This window comes from Myotis davidii, unplaced genomic scaffold (assembly GCF_000327345.1).
Source record: "Myotis davidii unplaced genomic scaffold, ASM32734v1 scaffold443, whole genome shotgun sequence".
NCBI classification, from domain to species: Eukaryota; Metazoa; Chordata; class Mammalia; order Chiroptera; family Vespertilionidae; genus Myotis; species Myotis davidii.
The window spans coordinates 384,925-396,741 of record NW_006294062.1 but is presented as its reverse complement, the minus strand read 5'-3'; the positions used below and the strand labels follow the sequence as shown (position 1 = coordinate 396,741).

At 60.3% G+C, this 11,817-nt stretch overlaps 1 protein-coding gene across 2 annotated transcripts in view; it reads right to left on the bottom strand.

The window, feature by feature from the left end:
* Positions 1-2,372: 2,372 nt before the first annotated feature.
* SERPINA5 (serpin peptidase inhibitor, clade A (alpha-1 antiproteinase, antitrypsin), member 5) overlaps positions 2,373-11,817 on the bottom strand; it is a 12,072-nt gene continuing 2,627 nt past the window's right edge. The window contains exons 1-5 of one of the 2 annotated variants that reach the window (XM_015566690.1): positions 10,491-10,683; positions 6,611-7,299; positions 4,506-4,776; positions 3,992-4,139; positions 2,373-3,389 (exon numbers count right to left, since the gene is read on the bottom strand). In XM_015566690.1, coding sequence (XP_015422176.1) covers positions 3,189-3,389; positions 3,992-4,139; positions 4,506-4,776; positions 6,611-7,283 — 1,293 coding nt within the window. In that variant the 5' untranslated portion in view covers positions 7,284-7,299; positions 10,491-10,683 and the 3' untranslated portion in view covers positions 2,373-3,188. Of the gene's footprint in view, positions 3,390-3,991; positions 4,140-4,505; positions 4,777-6,610; positions 7,300-10,490; positions 10,684-11,817 lie in introns of those variants that run through there. The other variant, XM_006767966.2, reaches the window with a different exon arrangement.

Sequence of the window (11,817 nt, the reverse complement as noted above, 5' to 3'; positions counted from 1 at the left end):
AGCAATCAAATAAAAGGAACTTACGAGACAGTTGCTTTAACATATATAACCTGACAATAGATTCAAGTATCCCACCAGGGGTGGGCAAACTTTTTGACTCTAGGGCCACAATGGGTTCTTAAACTGGACCGAAGGGCCGGAACAAAAGCATGGATGGAGTGTTTGTGTGAACTAATATAAATTCAAAGTAAACATCGTTCCATAAAAGCTTTTTGTTTGTTTGTTTAGTTTTATTCATTTCAAACGGGCCGGATCTGGCCCGCGGGCCATAGTTTGCCCACGGCTGGCCTAGACACTTCTCCAAAGCAGACATACAGATGGTCAAGAGATGTATGAACAAAAGCTCAAAGTCACTGATCATCCCAGAAATGCATATTAAAATGACATGAGGTACCACCTCACACCTGTCAGAATGGCCACCAACAACAAATCAACAAACGACAAGTGCCAGCGAGGATGTGGAGAAAAGGGAACCCTTGTGCACTGCTGGTGGGGATGCAGGCTGGGGCAGCCGCTGTGGAGAACAGTATAGAGTTTCCTCAAAAAGATGAACTGAGGAGCTGCCATTGACCCATGTCTGCTGCTAAGCCACCCGGTCTGGGCCACTTTGTCATGACAGCCCTCGGAAACCACTATCAGTGGCTAAGACAGCGGGCCCTGAGGGTGACAGTCACCTGCAGACCCAGCACCTTTGCCCCAGGTGGGACCATGAGGTCCATCAGAGGCACGGCCAACAGGGCATTGAAGCAAAGGGGCCCCCACCCCTTAGGATTCGTGAAGGGAGTGCCCCTTAGAGGGTTGAGGGAAGACGTCTACTGGGCAGAAGGGACCGTGAGGGCCAATTAGGGGTCCGGGGGTGCACGGGGTGTGGCATGATGGCCACACTACCCTGAAGTCAGGCACAGACACGCCACCAGGTGGGCTCAGGTCCCTGTCGCTGGGCTGCAGGCAGGGCCCCTCCTTCCCCCACACGGTCCAGAGGGAGGTGTGGGTTCCGGTTCACACCGCAGCCACTCAGCGTCATGCTCTTCTCCAGCCACCGTTCCCTGGGCCTCGAAGCCCCTTCCTGCTCCCAAACTGCTGTCCGTCGAGGTCCCACTTATTCTTCAGGGCAGCTCGTGCCACCTCTCCCGCCAACGTCTTCCCGAACCCCAGAAGTTCTTTCCGTCTCTGTCTCTCTTTCTTTCTCTCTGGGCTGCTGGATGATTTTGTTCACCCCAGAATCATGTGACAATGGAGTTACACAGCCCGCCAGGACCTCCAGGGGGCGCTGGAGGGTGTGCCATGCAGCCCGGGCTCTCGCCTTGGCACCGAGCCCACTCACCCCAATCGCGCACACAGTGGCTGCTTTGCCACCATTTGCCCAGGAAACGTTAGACATGTGGGCCTTGGCTTCCACATGCCACAGGGCAGAGCCTCCTGGCCTTGGACTGGCTGGGTCAACAACGGAGAAATGTTTGCCGAAGCAGATGAGGCATTTCGCAAGGGAAACGCACACAGGGGCGGCTCTGGCCCCGCGAGGAGGCCCGGTCCTGAGCTCGAATCACAGATGCAGACAAGCTGTCTGGTTGGGGTGCAGCCATCTGCCCTGCCACCAGCCAACACGTGCCAGCTGGGTCCCAGAGCCGGGGCCTCACACTGTCATCAGCTCGGGCTCTGGGTAAGCACTAGGTTCCCCTCTGTGAAATGGGTACAAACCGGCTGGGTCGGTCGGGGATTAATAAGGTCGATCACAGATGCAAAGTGTCCCCTCTGGCTGGCAAGAGTAGGTGCTTAGGGCTGTGGGGAATGGTCAAAGCATGGGGTTCCAACCTCATTAGTTCTAAGGGGCACCCTTCTGTGATGCAGTCCAGACCCGGGGTCAGCCCGGGGCATGCCTGCAGGGCAGGGTGCGCAGACTCTGGGGGCGGGGGCAGAGCTGGGGGCAGCGAGTGCAGGGGACGGTGTGAGACTGAGCCAATGAGCGTTTGTTTATTCATCCACGGGCCCTTTAAGGCGATGGACAGGGAAATGAGTGGGTTTTGTAAAGGAGAGTGCAGCTGCCTGTGTCATGGGGGAGCTCGTGGCCTAGGTGCGCCTGACTCGGGCTTCTGCTTCCCGCTCACATCTGCTCTACACGGAGCGCAGCGCTGACGGTGAGGCCGGGCCAGGACTCAGAGGCAGACCCCACTGCCACCCTCTAGGAGCTGTGTGCTGGGTACGCCCCCGCTCTCGGAAAGCCTCACCATCCCCGTCTGTAAAATGGGGATAATACGCCCTTCATAGGGGATGTTGTGAAGGGAGGCACAACCGTCAGGTGAAGAGCTATCACTAGCCGGACGAGCTGGTTCTGCCACCATTCCCAGAGCTGCTTCCGAAGGACAAGACACCAGTGTCTGCAAAATGCTTTATTGCTATGCCTGTCACCACAGTCCACACCCAGTCAGCAGTGTCTCCAAACGACAGCCACTGTTGGCACCCAGCCTCCATGCTCCCGCCGCCAGCCACGCCCACGGGACTGTAACTTCCCCCAAGGGACAGTACTGCCCCGGGCGGGCCATTTCCACCCCGCGGTCCCCTCGCTTTTCTCAGAGGATGAGTGGTGATATCAGCTGTGACTGGCAGGTGACACTCCAGCCTTTTTACCCGATTACAGGTTCCTTCTATCCTTGGCCTGAGCCCTCAGTGCATCCGTGGAGAAACCAGAGTCCAGAGGGGGAGGGCATGAGCCAACGTCACACAGCCGGTGAGCCGGGACAGCGCCCCACAGCAGACTCCACTCTGGTGCCCCCGCTCAACCATCAGGGTTGAGGGCTGGTGCTGCTGACAGGGAAGGGGGGCGGGACTTGGACACATGCTTTCTGGCGGGATGGCTACTGGAACCACCTTCCCGGGAGCCAGTGGTGCTGGGCTGGGAATCAGGGGCCGGGTCCTGGGCTTCTGACCTGCCGTGCGGCCTTGGACAAGTCGATCCAGCTCTCGGGGCCTCAGTGCGAATCGCCACTGGTGAGCGGTGAGGGCATGACCGTGTGTCCTCCGGCCTCTCCCAGGCGCCTGGCCTCGCCTGGGGTGGGAGGAAGCCGTCCTGGTGGTCCGTGCTGCTACTGTTACTCGCTAAAGCCTCACTCGTCACTAAGCCTGCGCGTCTCACTAGGTCTCCGCAGACGATGGCCGCAGAGCGCCCGCATCTCCGCTGGGGAGGCCACGGCTCAGAAGTGCCCCTCCACGGGGCGGGCCACCTTGCCGAGGAAGAGGACGCCCTCCGGGTTCACGATCGCCATCAGGAATGGCCTGTTGAACACCACCAGCTGAGAGCCCAGTCGGGCCGACCGGAACCCCAACACCATGCCCGTGGCTGCGGCCGCTTGGGTCCCCGACTCGTCCACCTCCACCACGGCTTTGTGCACCATCTGCAGGGAGACAACACACACCAGCTCACCGGGCTGGGAGAGGCCGGCCCAAGGGCAGAGCCGCCGCCCGTGGGTCCCTGTCCAAGGCTCCGCACTGAGAGCAGGTGGGAAGCGACGCGATGGCGCAGCCGCTGTGCGCCAGGCCCAGGTGCACTCGCGTGTTTCCGCGAATTCTCGTAGCGTCTCACAGCGAGGGTGGATGCTCCGACTTCACAGAGGGAGCGGGGGCTCAGAGCGGTCAGGTCATTGTTGGAGGCCACACAGCTAATAGGAGAGGAGTTGCCACCTGGTTTTGAGTTCTGATGGTTTAATCCAGGGCTCCTTCCCTCGAGGCAATGCTGGGTGTGGCTTCTCATTGCACAGAGGGTATGAGACACTGAAACTTGGCTTCTTGAAGAAAAAGAGGAGAGAGAAAGAATACGGAATGTGGAGTGGAATGGAATAGGATGGGATGGATGGGATGAGATAGAATAGAATAGAATAGAATAGAACAGAATAGGAATAGAATACCAGTAGAATAGTATAGAATAGAATAGAATAGAATAGAATAGAACAGAAAGAATAGAAGTCTCTGGAAGCATATGCTAGGACCCCCTGCTCACCTCAGACACCTGGATGTTAGAGTGGTTGGTGAACCCTCCTAGGTCGGCGTGGGAGGTGAAGAGGTCCCGGATGCCCAGCGTGGGGAGGATCTTCTCCAGCTGGTAGGAGCCCTCGATGGAGAACTTGGGAAGGTAAAGCTGGAGCTTCCTGGAAAGAGAAGAGGAACTTTCTAGACTCTTCCAGAGCACCGGGTCTCAGCTCCCATCCCCACCGTCTCCCCGCAGCTCCACGTGACCCTCAGCCCCTGGCCTAGGGAGAGTCCGTGCCACTCTGCACTCGGACTGGACAGCCCGGAGCTCACTGCCCACTCCAACGGCACCACCAGGAAAGCAGGCGTCCAGCCCCAACCCTGCATCCCAGCTAGGCCCCGGGGCCGGGACTCCCCTGATGCCTCTGGGCTCAGAGGCAGCTCCTGGGCTGGGTGAGTCCTTCGCCCCCTGGTGGTGGCCCCGGGGGACACGGCCTCCCTGGTGGGGAGCAGGGCTAGGCTGGCCCAGTGCCGCCTGAAGATACCTCTTTGTGAACTTTTTGAGCCACTTGGTCAGGGTCTCCTGGTCCAGGCCGGCCTCCACCTTCTGCATCCTGCCCTCGCTGGGGAGAATGAAGAGGGCCGTGGCGTTGCCCCGGTAGGGGAGCCCCACCACCCTGCAGTAGAGCCTCCGGTCCAGGAGGTAGTCATACTCGTCCTCGCGCTTCATCATGGGCACCTGCACCACTGTCTCCGGGGTCACGTGGAAGTCCTGCTTGCCGGTGCTTTGGGGATCGAAGCGAGTCTCCCACTTGGCTAGAGGCAAACGGACAGAAACGGGAATTCTCAGCTGCCGGTGAAAGCGCGGACAAGGAGCTCATTCGCCAGAGATCACCCTTTAGGGCCACCTGGTCGGTAGCAGTGGCTGCTGAGCCCCTGCGCCCCTTTATTATCTGGGGGCTTGAGCTTTCCATGGGGCTTTTGCGACATCTGCAACACAAGGAAGTCAGTGTTCGCGTCCTCAGGGCCCTCAAACCCCTAATGTTTGCTTGATTCTCCGATGCAGCTGAAGCTCAAATGTCCAAGGAGAGAGGGGAGAAGGGAGGCCGGCTGGTGAGGCCACGCTCTAGCTACACATTCCATTTCTCTCTTTCCCCGACATTAGCTGTGCATCAAAGTTTGGGGCGAAGGTTTGTAAGGTTTCCTACATTTATAAGGAAGTCCTCCATTAGCTCCTGCCCAGTCTGCTTCCTGGAGGGGGTGGTGATCAGAGTGAGATGGACAACAGTTATGGGCACCTTCTTCCTAGTTATCCAATGTGGCCCCCACCCCAAACCCCTTCGTTCAGTTCACAGGTGGGCTCTGCATCCTGTTGGAATGGAATGGCCCCAGGCGGGGGCCAAGCTTAGACTCCAAGCTCGATACCCACTCTCTGATACCCACTCTCCATGGCCACAGGAAGGGGGAGGTGTTCACATTAACTCGTTTTCTCCCTCCCCTTCTCCCCTCCGCTCCCTGCCCTCCCCTTCCCTCTCCTCCTCTCCCCTCTTCATCTCTCCCTCCCGCCCTCAGCCAGCCCCACCCAGGGCACCGATTGTCAACCCTTTTCACCTCACGGGCACACACACAGTGACTCACACCCTGCTCACCAAGGAAAACGTAACGTTGCCGATCTGACACAGCAAACAAAAGTACCATTTTGATGCACTCGCAGCGGCTGGCTGCTGCTGTGTTGGCTATTACTTTTTATTTGACACTCGAAGGGGGAAGAGATCTGTGCCCTGACTGGGTATCAGGGGCTGCATGTGCTAAACATTCTCTGGGCCCAGCAACTGGAAATGGCTGGTTTAGAAGGGGGTGGGGGGCGGGAGTGGGAGCTGAGATGCGGAGGGACCCGTGAGAACGGTCAGGGGGCTGAGGCTGGGGCTTTGCTCTCGGGGAGGGGGAGACTCCAGAGGAGCAGGCTCTTGTCCCGGGATTTCTTGGCAAAGGAAGGAGCCCCTATAGGGCCATGAGGATCGGGGGAAAGGCCCTCTAAGCCCGCCCCAGGCCCGCGGTCCTGCCCCGTGTAGCCAGGGGTCCGTTTCTCTAGCACCGTGGCCACGACCCACTCACACTTCAGCAGCTGTGACTTCAGGGGTCCCCAGGGGCCCCCAGGCAGGAAGAGCTCTTCCCCAGCAGAGAAAACTGTGCTGGGTCATGAACACCCCTACAGTCAGAGGCACCTCTTGCCCACTGCTGGGCTGCCGGTGGCTGCGCTCCACCCACAGGCACCAGAAGGACCGACCTACGCCGCCCTCTGTGTGAGCGGATGGAGCCTTCTCTTTGCTTGTTTTTCTGTTATTTACCCGAGGATATTTGCCCCTTGACTTTTAGGGAGCGTGGAAGAGAGAGGGAGAGACAGAGAGAGACATCGATGTGAGAGAAACACATCGATTGGTTGCCTCCTGCATGAGCCCCGACCAGGGCCTGGGCCGGGGAGGAGCCTGCAACCGAGGTAGGTGCCCTTGACCGGAATCGAGCCCAGGACCTTTTGGTCCGCAGGCCGGCACTCCTCCCACGGAGCCACACCTGCCAGGCCTGGAGCCTTCTTTTAAGAAAAGCAGCTGAACAGAAAGAGGACGCTCAGGTGGAAGCCCGAGGGCCTTACCTTTAAAGAAGATGTAGTTCACCATGACCATGACCGCGGAGCTGTCCAAGTCCTTCACCAGGTCCACGATCTTGCCTTTCGTTTCCTTTGCCACGTAATCATTGATCTGCTTTTGGGCCGCCTCTGGGTCCTCGAAGTTGGTGGGGACAGCGTCTGCCAGGTACAGCGTCTTCATGGCACTCAGGAAGGCGTCCCGGACGTGCACCGCGGGCCTGATGAACAGCACGTTGCCCAGGCTCAGCTGCAGGTCCTCCTGGGGCCGGCGCAGCTCCCGCAGCAGCCGGTGGAAGCCCTGGTGGAGTTCGTCCTCCTCGGGGCCCCCCTGGGCGCTGAGGCCCAGCCCCTCCAGGATCTGCGCCTTCGTGCTGGCCCGCGCCCCCAGGGAGATCATGGCCAGCGGCATGGAGATGCTCAGGGGAGAGAAGAAGATGTTCTGGTTGGGGTTGGCGGCCACCAAGGCCCTGAAGAGGTCAAAGGTGAAGTTCCTGTGAGCGGGGGCGGCCGTGGTGGGGGTGGCCGTGGTGGGGGTGGCCGTGGCGGTGGCCGAGGCGGTGGCCATGGCAGTGGGCGGCAGCTCCCTGACCCTCTTCTTGGTCCGCCAGGAGCGCTGGTGGTGGAGACTGGAGCCCTGCGGGCTGAGGAGCACCAGGCAGACGAGCAGGCGGAGCTGCATGGCGGCGCCTGTGGTTCTGGAAGGGAGAGCGAGAGGAAGCGCTCAGGAGGCCGTGTGGCCAGCGGGGCGTCTCAGGGGAGAGACTCGGCGGGCGTGTGCAGGCTGACTCCCAGAGAACTCACCACCCACATGCTGGGGGCTTCTTCCAGCAGGGCATAATAAATGCAGGAAGATCATCAGAAGTTTGGTGGGCCTGGGGGCTTCAGCAGGTCTATATTCAGCAGGGCTGAGTCCTGTTACCTGCTGCTGGAGTAGCTGAGAGCATTCCCCAAACCTGAACATCTGCGTCTATGATCGCCTGCTGCCTGACAGCTGAGGGCAGTTCCCCAACCTGACAATCTCACTGCCCACCAACCTTACCTTGGGTCTGTGTATCCGCTTTGCTCTGGGGCAGTTTGTGTTAAGAAAAAGCCAGGGGTCCGGGGATTCAGAGAACTTAGTTATAAAGCTAAGCCTTCCCTGGCTCCCCCGAAAAATGCCTTCCAAACTTACATTTCATACCGTTTATTTAATTTACTCGCAGCCCCTTCTCCAGATCCCTGAGCCCTTCTAGAGGCGGATGCTACCCCGGCATTGCCCAAGAGCGGCCCCCAAGAGAAAGGATGGGCCCGGCCGGCGTGGCTCAGTGGTTGAGTGTCAATCTGTGAACCAGGAGGTCATGGTTCGAATCCTGGTCAAGGGCACATGCCCAGGTTGTGGGCCTGATCCCTAGTGTGGGGCGTTCAAGGAGGCAGCCGATCCATGATTCTCTCTCATCGCTGATGTTTCTATCTCTCTATCCCACTCCCTTCCTCTCTGAAATCAATAAAAATATATATTTTATTTAAAAAATGAGTCAAATGCAGGCACAGACCTGGAGCTAGAGGAGTGTGAGCTGTGGGTGTGGCAGCACCTGGCCAGGGCCACCTGTGAGACCCCATTTCCTCGGCTGTGCTGTGGGGTGCGTTCTCTCTCTCTCTCTCTCTCTCTCTCTTTCTCTCTCTCTCTCTCTCTCTCTCTCCTGGACGCGGCCAAGCAAAGGATGCCACCCAGCTGCAGGTCTGCCCACTGGAAGCTTGTGCTTGTGTGAACTCCCTTCAGCTGGGCACCCGACCCCACTACGGACCCCCCTCATCAGGCCCCCAGCCCAGCACCAGCGCTGCCAGAGCCACGTGACCCACGCAAAACCACACTCCTCAGGGCCCTAGACAGGGCATTGGGCATTGCTGCAGAGCGGCCCTGCAGGGGAGGTTGGGGGGTGCGAGGGGAGTGGAGGGGGCGGAGGGGAGCAGGGTAGGGGCGGAGGGGGCGCAGATACCAGTAAGCTCAGCAGTCAGGCAGCGCCGGGCTGCAGTCCTGTCTCTGAGCCAAACAGAGGGAATCCACACAGGTCATAGCCACTGGCCCACAGACCGCACCTGAGCTCACAAAGGAGGCCCATCTGAGTGTTCTGTCTGCAGAACCTTGGGCTCCCCAGAACCACAGGCGGGCCTCGGCCCTGGCTGCACGCACTGCTGGGCGCTGCCCTGTCCCCACGTGCATCGACTCCTTTAGGCTCACCCACCAGAGGAGGCTAGTTCCTCCGCTCGCCCCTCCACGGATGGGCCATCGAGGCTCAGAGAGGCTGAGTCTTGCTAGCAGCGGCGAAGCTTGGGCTCGGACCGGGTCTCACTGTTAAAGGCCGCACTCTAACCGGCCTCACCTTTGGCCCCCCGCCCCGCTCTCCGCCTCTCCTCTGTTTCTGCGTCACAGCCCTCGGTTCCGGTTCCGTGTCCCAGGCATCTGGGCACAGCCAGTCCCTAATCTACAGATAACACCCCCCCCCTGCCCCCCACCTGTCCCTGAGAGTTCCTTGGGTGGCCTTGGAAAGACAGGCGCTGTGTCATCTCCGAGCCATTGAAGCTGGTCTGTTTCACAGCCCTGTGGGCGCCTCCTGCCAAGGGGGACAACCACGTGAGCCGGACGCTGCTGAGAAACAGGCGCTGGGCACCGCCCCTGCCACCCACGCGAGGGAGTTCCTGCTTGGATGGAGCCCAGAGGCAGCTGGCAGGGGAGCAGGAGTGACTGCTTCGGGCCTCCCCTCCTCCCGTCTTGTCCTCCTCCCCTCCTGTCCTCCTGTCTTCCTCCCCTCCTCCCCTCCTCCCCTCCCCTGACCTTGGCCCAGGCCTCCCTTCCCCTCTCCGGGCCTCAGTTCAACCCCACACAACGGCAGGTCTGTCCCTGTGGCAGCCAGGAGCCCTTCTCCCTACAGTCCCACCCCCCAAACACCAGAGATCCGATGGGCCAAAGCCACTTCTCCACGCGCCCACGGGGTCTCCCCGAGGAGCCGGCTCTCCTGGGAGAGGCCCCCCTTCCTCAGGCCCCCGGGCTGCGGGTTTGGGGCCTAGAAACCTTGCTCCATGTGGGCCCCTCCTGCATTAAAGCCGCTGCTCACTAAGAGCCTACTAGGACCCTCTGTGAAGGTACGCCATCTAATCTTCACCAAAGCACCGCCGGCCTCACTTTGCAGGCAGGAGGCCGAAGCCCAGCTGCAGGGCCTTGCTTCCCAGCCAGTGGGCGAGGACGCTGGACTAACCCAGGTGCCTCTGGCGGGTGTTGGCGCTGCACCCGCCGTGGCTCCCTGACGGCCCGAGGTACGGCAGGGGTTCCTCCCCCGTCACCCCCACCCCCATAGCTCCCGGTGCGCACCCCGGTCTCTCCAAGCCGTTTGCCCACTTTAGCTCCTGTTACAGTCCTCCACGGAGCTGGTGTCTTGTCATCAGCACTGAAGAGGAAACAGAGGGTCAGAGAGCCCTCCTGCTACCCCCCCCCCGAATGTGGAAGCCTCAGGGCACTCATGCAGGGTTCCCAGTTCCAGTGCCCAGGCTCTGCCGTCACACTTCGGGGCCTCTGATGGAAACACACAGCCTGACTGCTCTGTGCCACTTAGAGCCGGGGTGAGCCTGCGCCAGGCCCTGAGAGCTTGGCACCCAGGAGAGCAGTGCCCAGAGTGCCCACAGAGCCTGCCTGGCAGCATGCCCCTGGGCGCCCCAGGCCGCGTGTCTGCAGGGGTGCCCCCACGTGTCTGAGGGAAGACAGCAGAGCAATCGGGCTCACGTGGGCTCCCAGACCAGAGTGACCGGAGGCAGCTGGAGGACAGACCCCGGCAGTTCTCCCACTGACCCCGCAAAATCCATGGGCCCCGAATCTGCAGGCGTTTACTCCAAATGTTAGGCAGCCGAGTCCCACCAGCTCAGTTTGGGGCTCCGCTGAGGCAGGTGTGTGGGAGGCAGGTCTGTGTGCCTTGTGCTAAGTCCAGAAGGAAAGGTCCCCGGATCCCACGCGGAGAGGGAAAGCCAGGACCCCCACTTCCCTCGGGCCCTGACGACCCAGGGGCCACGCTTCCAGAGAGCAGTGGCCTGGGGAACGTCCCCACCCCCTCCCCAGCTCCTGACCATCGGAAAGGCTGCTCAGTTCCTGCCACCTCTTAAAGAAAGCCCCTTCCGTTTGTCTCCTGGCCACCACCCCTCCTGCTCAGGGGGCCGCTCGTCACAGCGTCCAACTGTCCAATCACAAACAAGGTCACCCTGCGCCCCCGCCTGCGAGGTGCTGCCGTTCATGGGGTAAAATTTAACTCCGATTGTGGGCTGGCCCACAAGGCACCTGTGGCCTCTCTCGGCCTGGCCCCCGCCAGCCTCAGCCTGGCCCGCTCCGACCTCAGCCGGTGTGTCCTCTGCGTGTCCCCCGGGCGCACGTCTTCTCTTAACCCCTCAGACGCAGCGAGCCCACCCCAGCCCCGGGCCCCTCTCTCCGCCTTCCCCGCCCGGCAGCCTCTCCTAGATCTCAGGCCTCCCTGCCGTGCTGTACCACTGCCTCCCGTTGCTGCATCGCGCCAGTCACACACACACGTGCAGTTACTCTGCACCCGGGCTGCCTCCCTGGTTGCCGCTGCTCTCGGCCGCGAGCGCAGGTGCTCTCAGTGGACAGGGCCCACCAGGCAGGGGAGGGGCTGAGAAGCCTCTGAGGCAGCGGTTCCCAACCTGGGCTGCACCTTAGAATCCCCTGGGAATCTTTTTAAAATCCTGATTTCTGGGCCTCACCCTCCGGAAATTCTGTTTCTTTGTTACTAATGTTGAGGCCCCACCCCACCACAGAGAAACAGAATTTCCGGAGGATGAGGCCCAGAAATCAGGATTTTAAAAAGATTCCCAGGTGATTCTAATGTGCAGCCAAGGTTGAGAACCACTGCCTGAGGAATGAACAAGTGAGTGAGTGAATGTATGGATGGACCCTCCCCCACCCCCCGTTCTCTGTAAGGCAGGTGTCGGACCACTCCTGGGCGTGGAGCGGGGTATCCAGAGCGAGTGCCCACGCGCTGGGCTCATGGCCAGGTGCCCTTGAACCCTCCCCCACGGCTGCCCAGCTTCAGTTTCTTGTCTCTTTTAAAACCGACTCTTTAAGGCAGGACCACACAAAAGGCCTGCACTTCAATGTGAGTTCAGTGATGAGTTCACCCGCGAAGCCATCGCCACCACCAGGGCCAACCCACATTCGTCACCTTCCAGATCCCCCAGTC